Below are 19758 nucleotides of genomic sequence, written 5' to 3'. Positions count from 1 at the left end.
TTCCCGAGTTTCTATTTTTTTTATTTTTATTTATTTTTTTATATACTAACATACAAAACTACTACATACATACATAACCTACAAGACAGTAACTACAAAAGACTACAATAGCACAAAGGATGGGAAAGAAAGGGAAAAAAAAGAGAAAGAGAAGGAGGGGTGGAAAAAAGGGGAAGGTGACCTACAAACACTAAACACTACATTTCAATGCTTTCCCTTCATACTGCCATAGTAAAAAATAGCTTAATAAAATAGTGACGGAGTGGTTGATCATACAAATTACAAATTACAGTTCAAATTAAATCTTTTTCCCTCCCCTGGGCCTCGGGCACAATTCCCTCTGCGCAGCTACCGCCGGAGCGCTTATTGCCTCCCCCCTCCCTTCAGGCTTCGGATCCTCTTCTTTTTGCTTGGTGTCTGGTCCAAATTCTGGATTTTTATCCACAAAATCCCTTAGCTGATCTTCCGAATTAATCTTGTAAGCTTTATCTTTATAACTAAACCCGATTCCTTCCGGGAGTAGCCATTTGTACTTTATATCCCGCTCCCTCAAAAGAGCTGCCAACATCTTGTACTTAAATCTTTTCTTCCGCACTAAAAATGGAACGTCCTTCAATATCTTGACTTTATTTCCCAGAAAGTCCAATTCTGCATTGTATGAATTATATAGGATACTGTCCCGGACCCTCCTAGATGAAAACTCGATAACGATCTCGCGAGGCAGCTGCCGCTTTGTTGCATATTTTGAAGATGCCCGACGGACTCCCAAAATGGCGCTTTTCACTTCTTCTTTAGTTGCCCTCGCGGGTGTCGCTAAAAGTTCTGAGGCGAGATCCCATACATCCTCTTTTTCCTCCTCTTTAACATTCTGGAGACGCAAAATGGTTTGTGTTCGCTCCACTTGCAGTCCGATCAGCTGGTTTTCCACCAACTTTAATTCCCTGTTCGTTGCTCTCGTAAGTGACGCACTTTCCCGGGCAGACTTCTCTGCCCCCCCCCGCTGCTTCTTTAATGGCTTTCACATCGCTTTCAATTAAGCCCACCCTTTGATCTGTTTCATTCAGCTTGTCAACAAAGGGTTTTATGGCTTCCATAACCGCTCTTTTAACCAGTTCCTCAAGCGTCTCACCCCTCTGCAAGGCCGCCGTAACTGACTTGCCAAGAGAAGGACTCTGCTTTTTCGCTGCCATTTTAGGGGGGGGGGAACCGCCAATCTTCCGAGACTCTATGAGGGGGGAAAAATCCGAGTCTTCTAACCTTCAGACCCCACCACTCCTCGCATGCGCTTGTAGTAACAGAAGGGATTCGCTTACTTGCAGGCTTTCGCCTAATCCTGCTCCTTGCCGTTTTCCATAGCCCGGCAGCACACTGGGTGCCGCGCTCGTCTGCCGGCCTCCATAGGGACAAACGGGCGATTTACCCCCTGCCTCAATCTGTCAGAGGGCTCTTCCCGCCGCGTCCCGGACTCAGACTCCCTGCCTGAGAGTCTGGGGGCTAACCTTTGCAGATCAGCCGCCCGGCCAGGTGGCTCGGCCGCTTCCTCTCGGACCTGCCAAGAGGAGCATCCGACATGGCTGCGAAAACGAAACCGAATCTCCTTTTCCCGAGTGTCTTATCAGCTTTAAGGAAGATAATACCACAGGTGGCCAAAACCAGCTTGCTGCATCAAATCAGTTTTCTACAAAAGGCTCTCTGGTACTGATTTCTATTGGAATCTATAGAATAATATAACATATAATATAAGTGCAGCCCTAAAAGCAGTATATCAGTTCTTACAGAGTTTCAAGTCTTCTTGTTTCAAGTGTCAAATTCTTACAGGTTACATTGCAAGTACTACTTTGGCTCCTGAGCATAGAAAAAGTGCAAAGCATGTAATACTGAAAAAGCATAGGTTTAGTATATAAAAATAAGTATATAAAAACCCTCCAAATCTATATCCATCAACAATACAAGGCTCTCTTTGTCTTTACGCCAGGGCATGGGCTGTGAAGGCTTTGGCCTGTAAGTCCTTTGTCTCCTGGGTGGCTGAGAAGGTTGGTAAGGATGCTGGAACTGATTCATCTTGCACTTCCTTTCTGGTTACAGAAGAAGTCCAGTGTCTTCTGGATTGCATTCTGCACCACTAGATAAGGAGAGCAGAAAGCCAGATGCATGTGGGACATGCCAGTATTCCACATCAGCCCTAAATTTGAGAATTGGTAACCACCAGACTACCATCCGGTGTGTGTGTGTGTGGGGGGGGGGGGTTACCAACTATATTTGTGGGAGAAACTCTCCGATTATGTAGCAGGCCTTCCGGGAGACAAGAAGGCGCTCGTCTCCCTGCTCCAAACGGAGGTGATTCACCTGTCAAAACAAATTTGCTACCTGACCGTAAGGTTGTGATCGGCCTTACCCTGGGCGTGTAAGAAGGGCCACAAGAACTAAGCCCTGATACAACCCTTCCCTCCCTCCCTCTCACGACCTGCCCAGGTTCACAGAATCAGCACTGCTGTCAGAGGGCCGTCTACCCTCTGCTTAAAAACCTCCAAAGAAGGAGTGCCCACCACCTCCCGAGGAAACCTCTTCCACTGAGGGACCGCTCTAACTGTCAGGAAGTTCTTCCTGATGTTTAGCCAAAAACTCTTTTGAATTCATTTCAAGCCGTTGGTTCTGGTCCAGCCTTCTGGGCAGTGGAAAACAACCCCATGCCATCGTCTATACGGCAGCCCTTCAAGTACTTGAAGATGGTTATCATATCACCTCTCAGTCGTGTCCTTTTCAGGCTTAACTTACCAATTTCCTTCAACCTTTCCTCCTAGGACTTGGTCTCCAGACCCCTCACCATCTTCCTTGCCCTCCTCTGGACACTTCCAGCTTGTCTATATCCTTTTGAAATTGTGGTGCCCAAAACTGAACACAATACTCTAGGTGAGGTCGAACCAGAGCAGAGTAGAGCGATACCATCATTTTGCGTGATCTGGATACCATGCTTCTGTTGATACAGCCCAAAATCATGTTTGCCTTTTTAGCTGCCCCATCACACTGCTGACTCATGTTCAGTGCATGGTCTACTAAGACCCCGAGATCCTTTTTGCACAGACTACTGCCAAGACAAGTCTCCTCTGTCCTATCATTATGCGCTGTTGAAATTCATTTTGTTTGCTTTAGCCCAGTCTCCCAGATTGCCCACTCACTGCTATGCCACACTGACCCAGCCTACATTCATCACATGCAGAAGGCCCAGGCAATGCCCCGGGCATCTCTGTTAGCAGTGATGGGGAAAGATCATTCTTGGCTTCTGGTTGGAATAGCCAATATGGAGGTGCCTTACTGGGGACAGTGGTTTTGAGGCCTATCCTGCAGCCTGGATTCCCCCCGGCACCCTTGCCAAGTGACCGTCACAGAACCCCCGTCCTTTGGGCTGATGTGCATCTGAGGTCCACTCTGGTCATCCAATCCTGCACCGTCATAGGCCACCCCAGACAACATCCCACATGTAAAAGGGTTGGAATTGATCTCCCCTCCCCTCTCCTTGCTGTTCTTCTCCTTCTTTCTACCTTTTAGCCCTCTGTGCTGTTGTGCGTGATAAATATATGAGCCTTGGCACCAGGTACAGAGTATCTGAGTGCTCCATAGTATTTCAGAACTGAAGCACTCTTGAATATTTTTCTGAGCGTGTTCTTGTATTATGATCTGTCTTAGTGAACTTTTTGATTGCTCTGCTATGTCCCTGCCTCCGTTTTATTCCACTTTGCATTGGATCCCTGTCCCTTGATCAGAAAGTCCCCTAAAACAAACTTTGGTGGTCTGCTTAACCGTTCTTGAAGGCACAGAGCTCTGATCTGCCTGGTTACCCAAGATGAAAATCCGAGGGCTGATTTCTACAAGGCAGGGTCCACAGGCAGGGATGGCGGATCACAAGAGCAGAAGGCTTCTGCCTCTCCCCGCCATGCACGGTGATACACAACAAAAATGGTCTGGGGGGGTGGCATTTGGCCCTTTGCAGAAGACCACATAACCACATGACCTTCCACCACAGACTGAGCAAGCTGTTCCCCAAACCGTCTCTGTTTGAGTTAACAGTGCATGGGTAGATTACACTCTGGAAGGCTGAAGTGTGATCCAGAGCAGGAACAGAAAGCAGAGGAATCGAGGTGAACACACAAGCTGCACCTGGCTGTGGCAGAGTTCATGCTGCCCCCCCCTCCAAGAATCCCATCTCATGGAAACTGACCCTGAGGCCTTACAAGAAGGGGGCTGGCCCCTCCCTTTCTGATGGATTCTCCTTTATAACTGCATATGAGAACGGCCAATGGCTACTCCAGGGCCCAGGGAGGCTCAAGACTGTGCAGCCGGTGCCATCATGGATTCTTTGAAATGACCACCACACAACTGGAACTTGCAAAGTTTACTTTATTCATCATCCACCTCCAGCATGACCCTTCAAAGCTGAGCCAAGAATGAGGTTCTCTTGGGGTTCCTCAGGTGGAGAAACTTCAAGATCAGAAAGCAGGATCAGGGCCCGATCTGGTGCACCGGCTCTCAAGGGGAGCAGCTCTTCTGCTTGGGCTGCTGTCAAGGATTCTGGAGTTCACACGAGGTTAGTCTAGGGGAAGGAAAAGGCAGTTAGAGATCCAGAAGGGGCCACATGAAGGCAGTGAAATCAGCTCAGCTGGAGATAAGGACCCTCCAGCTTAGATATTTCCCACCTCTCCTCCCACCAACTTCTCAACTGACCTCCAGAATTTCACATATCTATTCTTGTTAAAATACTGAAAAAAGTTTTAAAAAGAAAACAGGAAGGAAGACAGAAGATACATGATGGGAAGCCAGAAAGGATTTCAAAAATCACCTGGAGGGTAAAAACCTCTCAAGAGTGCCTTCTAAAATGCAGGAAGAAGGGAACAACAGTGAGCACTTAACGGGAGCACCTCAAAGCCCCCCCATCCACTGATGGGATATGCCTGAATGCCATTGGGGGAGGGGGGATGTGAAGGGGGAAAAACCCCATTGCGCTGCAGGCCTAGAACATGTCAAGACTGAGAGATGGAGGGTGCAGCAGCAGGACGTTGGACAGGGACCAGGGAGCTTCCAGTTTGAATTCCCGTTGAGGCATGAATCTTGGTCAATGTTCCTTAGTATCAGAACTACTTCACTAGGTGGACATCCTCCCATAACAGAGGCCACAGAAGGCCTCTTTGGGGGACAAGACAGGGGGCAGGCAGGGGGCAGGCAGGGCACCTTTCAACTTAGGGTTGCCTGCTCTAGGAAGGGGAAGTCCTGGAGATTTGGGGGTTCCACCTGAAGAGGGGAGGATCCTTGGTTGGGTATCAAGCCTCAGAGTCCACCTTGCAAGTCCGCCATTTTCTCCAGGGGAAGTGATCTTTGTCACCGGAGATCAGTAGGAACTCAGGCAGATCTGGAGCCCCCCTGCCTCAACCACCTTAGTAAGAAAGATGAGGAGGGGTCTGCTTGCAGCCTTGTCAGCTGCAGGGACTGGGGGTGGCCCCCCTTCTTCCTCCTGCCCATTGAGGCTGCCTTCTCCTCCCCCTCCCAGGAGATATAGGGGCTGAGCAGTCCTCTGTGAAGTGTGGGGGAAGGGAAACAGAAGTGGTCAGAAGAAGAGCAGAAGTCTGGGGGGGGGGGCGCAGCAGGTCTGTGATGGTTCCTGCCTCCCCTCCTGCTGGACTGGGGATTGCTTCTTTCCCCTTTTCCTCCCCCTCCCCCACAGCCTCTAGCAACAACGGGAATGACTCACTATTTGACAGGGTTAAAACAGTCTTTCATGTCCCCCCACTGGCAGCACTTTTGGGGGAAAGGGCACTGCGAGTCTTCGGTGCAAAATTCGCCTTGACGAGTTTTGAGATTTGTTGGTGAGAAGGGACATTTGCCAGGCCTCTGTCCATATTGATCAGGCCATTTGCCAGGCCTCTGTCCATATTGATCAGGCCATTTGCCAGGCCTCTGTCCATATTGATCAGGCCATTTGCCAGGCCTCTGTCCATATTGATCAGGCCATTTGCCAGGCCTCTGTCCATATTGATCAGGCCATTTGCCAGGCCTCTGTCCATATTGATCAGGCCATTTGCCAGGCCTCTGTCCATATTGATCAGGCCATTTGCCAGGCCTCTGTCCATATTGATCAGGCCATTTGCCAGGCCTCTGTCCATATTGATCAGGCCATTTGCCAGGCCTCTGTCCATATTGATCAGGCCATTTGCCAGGCCTCTGTCCATATTGATCAGGCCATTTTTCAGGAGGATCTGCAATTTCAAACAACCTCTTGTCACAAAAATACACTTTGGAAAGAGAGACACTGAGATCAGATGCAGCATGTTAGACGCCTCTTAATGGTAAGGGCCCCCCCCCACCAAAACACACAGCCGATCCAGCACATCTGGACTTGGTGAAAGCTGGGGCAGAGCCAGGACAGCTGCCTTCTCTCACAGAGTCAAAACCCTCGTTTTAGTTCCTTGCCATCATGACGTGTGCCTCAAAGTCTCCCTTCATGAGCAAACTCCCTGACGCGTCACCACCACGTTGAGCAAAAACTGTGTTGAGAAGAGACATCTCCCCATTTCTGCTGCTCCACGTGGGGTTATTGGGTGCATGTGCAGCAGCAGAAAGGGGGAACCCCTCCCCCTCCACACCGTTTTTGCAGGACCTCTCCCTCTCCCAGAGGCAGCTTTCCAAGCCCATTTGCAATCTCTTTTTTTAACAGAAGCCAATTCTGGAGCTGATGTGTGACTTCACAGAGCATAGCTTGGCTCTGCAGAGAACTCGTAAAAGACGTAACGTGTAACCATTTTCTGTGTTCTTTGTGCTAGGAGTGAATATTTGCAGGAGCTTTCGGTATGCTCTTCAAATCAATATTCCTGCGTGTGCATGAGAAAAAGAGACTACGCAAGTGTCCTCTTATACCACCTGATCTGGGAGCAAGAAGCAAAAGCAAGTGCATCTATTCGTATAATGACTAAATATTACTCTTCATGAGCCTTGTCAGAGGCAGTGCTGAGAAGCTGCCAGGCAGCTGTAATCAAAGGCAGGGAAGGGGAAGGGGAGAAGGGCAGATGGCAGCAGCAGTGGCGGCGTTACTGCCAACAACAAAAGGGGCAGCATCAGGACCCCTCCTCTGTGCTAACAGGCAGATCTCAGAAAGCAAAGCGATTGCAGCAGCCGGAATCTCCCTTTTTTCTGGCAGTGCCATTGCACAGTGCCCTGGTCAGCATGTCCTGGTTTTAGAAGAGCCAAAAAGGCAGCAGGAGTGTGCCTCCTGCAATGTGGGTGCCAGAGTGGATCCCTGTCAAACATTCCCAGGAATTTTTAGGAGGGGGTGGAGGTTCTCATCTCATGACATACAAGCAGTCTCTTGAGAAGACCATGCCTGACCCTGAAAGGCTTCCCCATTTGGGGCTAGAAGAAAGATGCTCCGAGGCAGGGTCAGAATGGGGTGCTTACCTTGAGCAGAGGCAGGGGGCATCAGAGCCCAGAGAGTGAGGAACCCCACAAGGAGGAGGAGGGCGAGGCCGCTGGACTTCATGGCAAAATGCTGGTGAGTGTTCGGATGGAGCACTCAGACTGATTTATATCCCTTGTCAGAGGAAGCTGATAAAGTTTCGGTCTCAACCATGATAGGCAAGGGGAAAAACTGGACACCGCACCACTGGGAAATAGTTCTGTTGTGTAAAAAGCCACAAGGAGATAATGAGAGCCCAAGGAGTTGCCACTAGGTAAGTTTGGAGGAGCTGTTTCAGAACTTGCTCCTCAGTTTCAGTCAAGAGAATAAAAGCATCTAGGAAGAATCAGGAAATCTGTGGAAATTCTCCTTTGAATATTATCTCAGTTACACCGCAGGTTGTATTGAGTGAGTGATACATTTTCAGTGGAAGGGCACATGGTATGCTGAGTAAACTACCTGTTATCTATTGTCCTTCATGACCATAAATTGGGAAAATGTGCCGTGGTTGAAACAAGGTGTTGGAGGGAGTTATCATTCAGAACCATCACAGAGCCACCGCCACAGACTTTCTTGACAGGCAGTTCTTAGATGCTGTCACCTCACTGGTAATCCCTGAGACTGGCACCCAAAACTGGAAAGCCCCCACCCTTACCCTGGTGGCCTGCATGTCCCAATGCCAAGCTGTAATCCGATGGATCTGGTATGTCGGGTGTCGACGAGATGCTGCTCAATTATCAGTTGTGATAAACATTGCAGTCTTGTGGGTGAAAGATTTTCATATAAAAGCATTATTGGTAATTGGGCTAGATTATTGTACACCTCAGAAAGATTCTCTCCTTCTATGACTTCCTCCCTTTTCACCCCATGCTCAGAAAAGATGGGTCTGTCGGCAGCCATGATAGTAAAATGGAACAAAAAGCAGCATTAATCTGAGAAGGTGAGGACTGACACCATCATGCCGTGCTTATGAGCCTTTGCTGGGTCCGTGGCTAAAGACAAGGACAGGTGGACCTTTGCTCTAATTTAGAAAGGCAAGTGCAGGTAGGAAGAGCAGGTGCAGACCTGGTGATCTTTTCAGCTTCCTTCCTCCTGTCGAACACACACTCGGCTTTTGACCCTAGGCGGAGTGTGAGGACCAACAACACCTGAGGGATTGGGGTAGGGCAGGAATTTTCCATTGCCCTGTAGCCTTTCACCTACGGTTTCAGGACTGTATTTTAATATGAAGAGGCAGCGGCTGCTCTCTTGCCTCCTCCTTTGAAGTTACATGTATGTTGGTGGCAAGCAGATAAGGTAGCAAGGTGGAACCTAACAGAAGTTGAAAGTCCGGAGTGAATCCAACGTAACAGCCTAGCACTCAAAAATGGGCCGGAAAAAGAAGAAACCCCTTTGGGAGGAACCTGGTTAGAAAACCTACCCCATTTGCCAGAGCAAGACGTGAGAGTGGAACACTTTCATGAATTAAGCAAGATCTCTAGAACCTGTTCTGAAATTTTTACTGCAGAGGGTTCAGCAACCAGGCTGTGAAGGGTACGTTGGGATGTCTGCCTAGGTAAAGAAGGTAATCAATTTTGTCACCGCTGGCCAGGAAAGAGAGGGGGATCCAGCACCCTTACTGGAGCGTGGCAGTGGAGGTGCGGGATCTGGTGCACCTTGGGTGCTCCGGTTCAAAAAGGATCTGTGATAGCAACTCTTAGGAAAAGTCTGTATCTCTTGGAGATCTTGAAGGGATCAATACGGTTAAGTGACCAAGAGAAAGTAAAGTAAAATAAAGAAGAAATAGAATTTTTATTACACAGTGTAAAAGTGATAAGACAAATTTACAAACCTCAAGACCTCGTAACGGCAGTTACACAGAGTCACGAAATTGTTTGCATGTATAATTTATTTATTTATGTATTTATGTATTTACTTTAGATTTTTATTCTGCCGCCCCTGCTAGCAGGCTCAGGGTGGCTAAGAAATCCAAGTCACAGAATTAATAGCACAGGTAAAGAGACCAAATGTGTTTCAGCCTACTGGGTCTTCTTCAGTGGTCTGATTTGTTAATACACACACAAATTGGCTCATAAATATAAATACAAATGTTGCTGGTTCAGGCCAGGTAGTTAAAATATTTTAAAAGTAAGGTAAAGGTAGTTCCCCTGTGCAAGCACCGAGTCATTACTGGCCCACGGGGGGACATCACATCACAACGTTTTCTTGGCAGACTTTTTGTTATGGGGTGGTTTGTCATTGTTTTCCCCAGTCATCTACACTTTACCCTAAGGAAACTGGGTACTCATTTTACCAACCTCAAAAGGATGGAAGACTGAGTCAACCTTGAGCAGGTTATCTGAACCCTCTAGAACACACAGAGTGAAAATCACCCAGATATCCCACAAGAATTCCATGTCCACTTCTCAAAACGAGCTTCTTATGAAAAGATGCAAATATGTATTTTTTGTGCAAACACTGCAATCCTACTAATAAATACAGTCATTATACAAAACACTAATACATCTCATGTATCTTTAACACATATTAAGTGAGTTCTCCAAAGCTTCTTTAAATAGTTCAGTAGTCGCAGGGGGCTCCACACCCCACTCCGTTCCTTCTTTGGGCAAGGTAAGTACTCCGAGGGTGGAAAAGATGGTGAGTATATCAGAAAACTAATTCTTCTGTAATTCTTGTTGTTTCTTTTAGTTACAGACGTTTCCTGTGATCTTCACAAAGATGTTACACAAAGCGGTCAGCCACTTATCTAAACCCGGCATCCGCCAGGATCGAACTCAGGTTGTGAGCAGAGCTTGGGCAGCAGCACTGCAGCTTACCACAAGCCTTTATAGCCCTCAATATGAGTCATTTGTTATTAATATCTACGTACTTGGGTGGCCTCACTCCACAGAAGTGGTGTGGAACGAGCATTCTGTCCCGAGCCAAAGTCGTATTCCAAGTATGTGTTGCCATGCTCATCAGTATGCACAGGAACCATAAGGAAACGCATCTGTTACTTGGTTCCCTCGAGGTTTTTAACTTTGTTAAAAGTAAAATGCAAAGTGGAATAAGATGAAGACAGGGACGTAGCAGAACAATCAGAGAAAGTTCACTAAGAAAGGCCAAAATACAAGAACAGGGTCAGAATATTACTCGAGTGTGCTCCAGTGTTGAAATACTACAGAGCACTCACCTATTTTGTGTTAGAAACAGCAATGTCTGGTGCACTGCAGCAGCAAGAAGGAAGAAGAGCCTACCATGCAGGGGGCAGCAAGGATCACTTAGTTAGGACAGTGAGAGTGGCAAGCAGTCAAAAGACTGGCAAGATACCTGAGAGGTACTGCACAACTGAAGCTCAAGCTACCAGCAAGCGACAATCCCAGACTAGTGGGATTCATGGATGCTGACTGGGCAGAAGACATCACAGACAGAAAGTCTACCAGTGGACGAGTATTCTTTTATGGTGGAGGAGCAATCAGTTGGACAAGCAGAAAGCAAGACCTAGTAGCGGCATCAACTACAGAAGCTGAATACATATCAGTAGCGGAAGCATGCTACGAACTCAAGTGGATTCTACAACTGTTAGAAGACTTTGGGATAAATGAACCCAAACCTATACAACTCTTTGAAGATAATCAATCTTGCATAAAGCTTGCAAATACAGAAAGAATTGGATCAAGAACCAAGCACATTGACATAAAAAATCACATTGTGAGAAATATGCAAGAAGATGGACTTGTTGAGCTACATTACTGCCCTACAGAAGAAATGACAGCAGACATCCTCACCAAGCCACTTGCCAAAGAGAAATTTCAAAGTCTACGTGAAAGACTGAACTTTGTGGACTTTGTACACTAGACATTGAGAAGGGGTGTTGGAAATAGCAATGTCTGGTGTACTGCAGCAGCAAGAAGGAAGAAGAGCCTACCATGCAGGGGGCAGCAAGGATCACTTAGTTAGGGCAGTGAGAGCAGCACCTCTCTTGTTTCCCGGGGGTCATTTCCTTGTCTTGTCTCTTATTGGGCCTAACAGGGCAAGATCCTGCTTCTTCTCTCTCCTGCCACACATCTCTTTCTCTGCAAGATGTAGTCAGATAGCAAGGAATCTCTCTCTGCCTCTTTCCCTCAAGTATGTAACTTCCTCAAATAAAGCTTTTGCTTCTCTAATCAGCTCAGTGTTTATTCCGCAGCGTTATTTTACACTCGCTCTAACATTTTGTACCTGGTGTGAATACTCGTACAATATTTATTACACTGGCCAGCATAGAGGGCTAAAATGCAGAAAGAGAAGAACAGCAAGGAGAGTGGGGGGGGGGGAGATATTTCCAACTCTTTTCTGTGTTGTCTGGGGTGGCCTATGACTTGCAGGATTGCATGATCAGAGTGGACCTCAGATGCACATCAGCCCAAAGGACGGGGGGGTTCTGTGAGGGTCACTTGGCAAGGGTGCCAGGGGGGAATCCAGGCTGCGATATGGGCAGTAAAACCGCTGAGCCTGTCCCGTCCCCAGTAAGGCTCCACCCACTGTAAACCAAGAACGATCTTTCCCAATCACTGCTCATGGAGGCAGCAAGGATGGATCCTGTGCCTTCTGCATGCAATGACGGTAAGCTGGGTCAGTGTGTCATAGCAGTGAGTGTGCAAATTGAGGATCTGGGAGACCCACCCCTGCTCTGCCGCGTAGCTCGGGCTAATCGCTCGCCCTCTCAGCCTCACTTCTCTGATCCGGCTTCTGTACAGATAAGGGAGAAAACTATGAATGCTGCTATGAACTTCTGGGATAAAGGAGATAAAATTTATTAATAGCCATCATATATCTCATTAATAATTCCTTGTCCCAATAGGGTGGCCATGTCCCCTTACCCTCCCGGTGAGAGGTGGGAGACCCAGCACTCATGTGCAGGGCTCCCGGGCACTACAGCAGGCTGATTTTGTCTTATTTGGGGCTGAATCAAGCCCGTTTGGAGCCTAAATTGGCCTGCTGTGAAGCGCAAAAGCATGGAGTGCTCCCGTGCTTTGCAGTGGGCCAATTTCAGCCCCAAACGGGCCTTATTCAGTGGTCTAATTTGCTGCAGAGTGAGGGAGCACTGCTGGAAGGACCCTGGAGAGCTCCTGCACTTTTAATTGGGCCAATTTAGGCCTCAAATAGGCCTGATTGGGGGCCCAAATTGGCTCACTGCAGAGCATGGGAGTGCTCACCTGGGCTGTGTGTTGTGCTGCCCGAGAGTGCACACCAGGTGGTACCAGGTGGTACATTCCCCTGCCTTCCTCCCTGTCCCCCGCTGGCCAGGTAAACGGGGGCAGGAGGCAGAGGGTGGGAGCATGGGATCCCCCACCCCCAGCGAGGGACTGATAACCCTGTTAGGGTTGCCAGCCTCCAGGTGATAGCTGGAGATCTCCTGGAATTACTAGTGATCTCCCAGTGACTCCGTTCCCCTGGAGAAAATCGCTGCTTTGAAGAGCGGGCTTTTTGGCATTCTACCCCACTGAGGCCCCTCCCCTCCCCATATCCCACCCTTTCTAGTCTTCACCCGCAAAATCTCCAAGAATTTCCCAACCTTGCAACCCCAGCTTTACTTGTTGGGCCCTTGAGCTTTGGTGCATTCCCCCTTGCACGTCAGGTCTTGCACATGCCCTTCTGGGCAAACTATATTTCACTTTCTGGGGTATCCTGGTGTCCTGATTCGGACAGCACTTTATAAATGGGCAGAAGAGGAATTAGCAATAAGGCAGGCAGAAAATAGTACAGTTTTATCTTTACTGGAAAATGATGAAGACAGGACCAGCAAGAGGCAGGATAAATCTCCCAGCGCAATGCACACATACATAAACAAAAACCTATTGCCTGTTACTTAATATACCTGTGCTCCAGAAGTCTGATTCTGGTGGGAGAGGGAGTCAAGCCTGGAAGCGGGGGGGGGGGGTGGGACCAGGCAGTGACTGGGGGTCAGAAGCTGAAGGAAGAAAAGCGTTTTGGAGAACGAGACTCAAAGCCTCCATAGTGGTTCTGTGCGATGTCACGGGGCAGCAGGCGGGAATTCCTGCTGCAAAAATACAGGAGGGATTAAGGCTACATTTAGGGGTAGATAATCCCAACATCTGGGGAACTGGGGCCCCTGGGATTGGAACTGGACCTCGGGGAAAAGTAGGAATTCAACAGGGTGACTTAAAATGATGATTCAGGCTGTGTGGGATCAACGACTCGGTCTGGGACGTTTGATAAGACTTTGTCCTGCCTTACGTATTCTTCTGTGCATCGGAACCATGGGGAGATGCCTTCAGGGGTTCTGAATGGGGAAGGGGCTGGAGAGATGGCACGTTGGCTTCAGGAGGGGCTGCTTCCCACTTCTCTTGGGGGAGTGCTCAGAAGGTGTTCCACGGATTTCCCACAAAATACATGCTTGTTCCTTACTTCACATGTACTCATGGGACCAGGAGACCTGGATATCAGGAAACAGGCAATTGGCCTGGGGGGGGATCCCAGTGATGGGCTGATTTGGTGGGCTTTACTTTCACTTGGCAAACAGGAGCTTCTGCTGCTGAGCTGTGTCCCCAGCAACCACAGGTGCACCGAGCCATGCCCCCAGTGTTGTCCACTGCCGTGCATTGCCTTCCTTCCCACACAATGAGCCCAAGGCAGTTTTTGCTTACTAAAAAAAATTGCAGGCTGCCTGGCTGAGCCTCGACTTCTTTGGCTGATGGTGTCCCTTCTAGACTGACAAAAACAAGAAAGGGGGGGGGACCAACCCAATGAACAAGCCATGAACCAATAAAGTTAAGTGACCAAGAAAAAAATAAAGAAATAAAATTATTATTTATTCCTAAATGCAAAGTTCTCCATTTAGGAAGGAAAAATCAAACGACTGTGTACTTGTATTTCGGCCTATCACAGTAAACCCCTTCGGATTGTTTTCTTTCATCCTTGTTTCCATTTTCTTTCTGCTTTTCATTGGAGACCTGTCACTTGATAAAAAGATCCTTTAAAAAGGTTTGGTGGTCTGCTTAACCGTTCCTGAAGGCACAGAGCTCTGATACACCTGGTCACCCAAGATGAAAGTCCGAGGGCTGATTTCTACAAGGCAGAGTTCACAGGCAGGGGTGATGGATCACGGGTGCAGAAGGCTTATTATGCCTCTCCCCGCCATGCACGGTGATGCCCAACAAAAATGGTCTGGGGAGGTGGCATTTGGCCCTTTGCAGAAGACCACATAACTACATGACCTTCCACAACAGTCCGAGCAATCTGTTCCCCAAACCGTCTCTGTTTCAGTTAACAGTGCAGGGCCTGGGGGGGGGGGGCGCAGAAGAATACAGGAGAAGACACAAGCTGCGCGTGGCTGTGGCAGAGTTCATGTTGCCCCCACCCTAAGAATCCCGTCTCATGGAAACCCACCCAGAGGCCTTACAAGAGTGGGGCTGGCCCCTCCCTTTCTGATGGATTCTCCTTGATGGCTGCGAATGAGAAAGGCCGATGGTTACTCCAGGGCCTGGGGAGGCTCAAGACTGTGCAGCCAGTGCCCTCGGAGACTCTTTGAAAAGACCACCACACATTTGGAACTTGCAAATTTCTCTTTAATTACGATTCCCCTCCAGCATGACGTTTCAGACTTAAGCATACAATTAGGGGTGCCGCAGGTGGAGAAACTGCAGGATAGGGAAGTGAGATCAGGGGCCAAGCTGGTGCATTCATTTTTGAGAGGAGGAATTCTTCTGCACAGGCTGCTGTCAAAGATTCTGCAGTTCAGACGGGGTTAGTCTGCCAGAAGGAAAAGGCAGTTAGAGATCCAGGAGGGGCCACATGAAGGAAGTGAGATGAGCTCAGCTGGAGATGACGACCCTCCAGGCGTAGGTATTTCCCACCTCTCCTCCCACCAACTTCTCAGCTGACCTTCAGAACACTTCACATAACCTGTTCTCTAGTAACATCAACTGAAAACAGTTAATAGAATCCAGTTTCAACCATTTTTAAAAAGAAAACTGGAAGAGGAACAGTAAAATATAAGCTGGGAAGCCAGCAAGGATTTCAAACAGTACCTGGAGGGTAAAAACCTCGCGAGTGCTTTATAAAATGCAGGAAGGAGGGAACAACAGAGAGAACTTGATAGGAGAACCTCAAATGCTTCATTCTCGTGGCCCCTTCTTACATGCTCAGTGTAATGCTGAACGCCACCTTGGGGTCTGGAAGCAATTTTCCCCAGGACAGTTCAGCTAGGGATCCTGACAGTGTTTTGCCATCTTCTGGGCATGGAGCAAGGGTCACTGAGTGTGTGTGGGGGAAGGGGAGGTAGCTGTGAATTTCCTGCATTGTACAAAAGGATAGACTGGATGCCCCTGGAGATCCCTTCTAGCCTTATGATTCCATGATATTCTATGATACAAAAAAACCCCTCCACTTATGCAATATGACGGAAAGCCATTGGGGAGGGGGATGTGGAGGGGAGGGAGAACCTCCAGTGCTCTGCAGGCCTAGAACTCGTCAAGACTGAGAGACGGAGGGTGCAGCAGCAGGACATTGGACAGGGACCAGGGAGCTCCCAGTTCGAATTCCCGTTGAGCCATGATATTGCTCAGTATCAGAACTACTTCACTAGGCCGACACCGTCCCATAACAGAGACCACAGAAGGCCTCTTTGGGGGACAAGGGACGGAGCAGGCAGGGCACCTTTCAACTTAGGGTTGCCTGCTCTAGGGAGGGGAAGTCCTGGAGATTTGGGGGTTCAGCCTGAAGAGGGGAGGACTCTTGGCTGGGTATCATGCCAGAGAGTCCCCCTTCCATGGCAACCATTTTCTCCAGGGGAACTGATCTTTGTCGCCTGGAGATCGGTAGGAATTCTGTGAGATCTGCAAGCCCCCTCCCTCAACCACCTCAGGAGGGAAAGATGAGGAGGGGTCTGCTTGCAGCCTGGGCCACTGTGGGGACTGGGGGGGGCTCTTCCTCTTCCTTTTCCTCCTCCTCCTCCCCATTGCAGCTGCCCCCCCCTCTTCTTCCCAGAAGGAATGGGGGCAGGGAAGAATATCAGCCCTCCATGAAGTGCGGGGGAAGGAGCCAGGAGTGGTCAGAAGAAGAGCAGAGCTCTGGGAGGGGGCTCCATTCTGCCACAGTCCCTGCCTCCCCTCATGCTGGACTGGCACTTGCTTCCCTTCCCTTTTCCTCCCCCTCCCCTCAGCAGCAATGGGGTGACTCACTCTTGACGGGGTCGAAACAGTCTCTCATGCACCCCCAGTTGCAGCACTTTTGGGGGGCAGGGCACTCCCAGTCTGTGTCGCACTTCACGATGCAGATGGTGTGGGTATCTGGCGGTGGAGTGGGACATTTTCCAGGCCTCTCTCCATATTGATCAGGCCATTTTCCCGGACGACCTGCAACTCCAAACAACCTCTTGTCACAAAGACACATTTTGGGAAGAGAGACACCCTGGTCAGATGTCTCATGTTACATCCCTCTTAATGGTAAGCCCCCCACCCCGCAAAACATACAACACATCCTGCGCATCTTGACTTGGTGAAAGTGAGGGCAGAGCCAGGATGGCTGCCTTCTCCCATGGCGTCAAAAACCCCTTTTTAGTTCCTTGCCATCATGACGTGTGCCTCAAAGTCTCCCTTCGTGAGCAACCTCCCTGACACCTCCCCACCCCATCTTGTGACGGCAACCTGTGCAGACTTCCCCCCTCTTCACCAGCCGACATCCCATTTCTCCTCATGATCAACGCAAGAGGGAAACAGCAGCACAGGCTATATAACAGAGCAGTGGATCTTCTCCTGAAGATCACTTAGGAGGTCAACTCCAGAATGGAAGAAGAGCCCGGTGGGATCAGAGCTGTGCCAAGGGCACATTGTGGATATGTCTCTACACTGCCCGATAAACTTTAATAAAGAAATAACAATGGAGGCATGGGAATACTTGTGGAAAACTACAATGAAGACAACGACATGTATTAATATCAAAGAGAACATTTATAAAATGATCTATCGTTGGTACATGACACCAAAGAAGATTGCGCTAGGGAATTCGAATACTTCTAATAAATGCTGGAAATGTAAGAAGCATGAGGGCTCCCTCTATCATATGTGGTGGTCGTGTGAGGTAGCCAGGCAGTACTGGGGGGAAATAATAAGAGAAATGAGTGAAATTTTACAATTTCAAATTAATAAGAACCCAGAACTCCTGCTACTGAACTTGGGAATGGAGGGAATTCCAGCCCAACACAGGACGTTGATATTTTATATGACAGCAGCAGCTAGACTTTTGTATGCGCAAAAATGGAAAGTACAAGAAGTGCCAACTATTGAAGATTGGACTTACAAATTGCTGTATATGGCTGAAATGGACAAGATGACAAGAAAATTGAGAGATCTGGACTCAGGGCAGTTCAACACAGACTGGGAGAAGCTGAAACAATACCTGGAGAAGAAATGGGAGGTGGGAGGAAAACTGTGGCAGTTTGAGAACTACTGAAGTATTGAAGTAGAGGGGGGAGACTTTACCGGGGGGAGAAGAGATAAATGTGAATTAATAAGCAGTCAGATTAATAGATTGACATATATATAGATATATATAGGTTAACAAACAGAACATAGAGAAAATAATTAATTATAAGGACTAAATATAAGGAGCGATTAACTAACAATATTTTCTTTTTTTTTCTGACAAGTTTTGTACCAAACTGAATGTCTGAAGATATAGATGGGTCAAATTGATTGACTACGTGAGGAGAGATATATAGAACTATTATAAAAAGATAGAATGAGTAATATATAGAGAGAATAAGTCAAATTGTTTGATATAAACGAATGTATGATCTATATGGTTTATGATATATAGAAATACCTGAAATTGAAAAATTGGGATAATTTGTTTATCTAAGATGGAAACAAAGGCTTACAGTTTGGGCATATAATGTTAAAAATAGTTAAGGATGTACTGCTTAGAATAATGGAGAATATATATTTGTTTTAGATAGAGGAAGCTAATAAAAGTAAGGGAAAGGGGACAAAGGGTTGGAAAGCTGTTGGAAGTCAACAAAAAGGGGGGGGGAAGGGAGGGGGTTAGAGATGAAAAAATTGGGGAAAATTGAATGTAAATGTGGAAATAATGGATTCTAACCCAATAAAAATTTTTCAAAAAAAAAAAAAAGATATGTCTCTACACTGCCCGAGAGCTCCAGCCACTCATGGTCAGAACAAGCTTCCAGTGCCAGCCGGAAACCTGCAATGTGGGTGCCAGAGTGGATCCCTGTCAAACATTCCCAGGAATTTTTAGGAGGGGGCGGAGGGTCTCATCTCATGACATACAAGCAGTCTCTCGAGGAGACCATCCCTGACCCCGAAAGGCTTCCCCACTTGGGGCTAGAAGAAAGGTGCTCCGAGGCAGGGTCAGAATGGGGTGCTTACCTTGAGCAGAGGCAGAGGGCATCACCGTCCAGAGAGTGAGGAACCCCGCAAGGAGGAGGAGGGCGAGGCCGCTGGACTTCATGGCAAAATGCTGGTGAATGTTCGGATGGAGCACTCGGGCTGATTTATATCCCATGCCAGAGGAAGCTGATAAAGTTTCGGTCTCAACCATGATGGGCAAGGGGAAAAACTGGACACCGCACCACTGGGAAATAGTTCTGTTGTGTAACTTGCCACAAGGAAATCATTAGAGACTGAGGAGTTCCTACCAAGTGAGTTTGGAGGACTGTTTCACAACCTGCTCCCCAGTTTCAATCAACAGGACAAAAGCATTTGAGAGGAACCAGGAAATTCTGCTTTGAATATTAATTCAGTTCTGGCCCAAGTTGTACTGGGTCAGTGGTACATTCTCAGTGGGAGGGTGCGTGATATGCTGTCTACTGACCTTCACGCCCATAAACTGGGGAAATGCGCCATAGCTGAAACAAGACGTTGGAGGGAGTTATCATTCAGAACCATCAAAGAGCCACCGCCACAGATTTTCTTGACAGACAGTTCTTAGATGCTGGTCAGATGTCTCATGTTACATCCCTCTTAATGGTATGCCCCCCACCCCGCAAAACATGCAACACATCCAGCGCATCTTGACTTGGTGAAAGTGAGGGCAGAGCCAGGACGGCTGCCTTCTCCCACGGCGTCAAAACCCCCTTTTTAGTTCCTTGCCAATCCCTGCCAATCCCTGAGACTGGCACCCCAAACTGAAAAAGACCCCACCCTTACGCTGGTGGTCTACATGTCCCAAATGTCAAGCTGTAATCTGACAGATCTGGTCCACTGGATGTCGACCAGATCAGTTGTGCTAAACATTGCAGCCTTATGGGTGAAAGATTTTCATATAAAAGCACTAGCTGGATACCCGTGCTTGGCTACAGTATTTCACTACTTTAAATC

General features: G+C 48.1%; 1 protein-coding gene across 1 annotated transcript; it reads right to left on the bottom strand.

The window, feature by feature from the left end:
* Nucleotides 1-14998: 14998 nt before the first annotated feature.
* LOC129330453 (omwaprin-b-like) lies at nt 14999-18979 on the bottom strand. Its single transcript, XM_054980487.1, has 3 exons — nt 18808-18979; nt 16603-16776; nt 14999-15172 (listed from the first exon to the last, which is right to left on the bottom strand). Exons 1-3 carry the CDS (start codon nt 18977-18979, stop codon nt 15168-15170), a joined length of 351 nt encoding a protein of 116 aa, XP_054836462.1. The 3' UTR covers nt 14999-15167.
* Between the last annotated feature and the right edge of the window lie 779 nt (nt 18980-19758).

Source organism: Eublepharis macularius, chromosome 5, assembly GCF_028583425.1.
Source record: "Eublepharis macularius isolate TG4126 chromosome 5, MPM_Emac_v1.0, whole genome shotgun sequence".
In the NCBI taxonomy this organism is placed as follows: Eukaryota; Metazoa; Chordata; class Lepidosauria; order Squamata; family Eublepharidae; genus Eublepharis; species Eublepharis macularius.
This window is presented reverse-complemented; position numbering and strand designations above follow the sequence as displayed.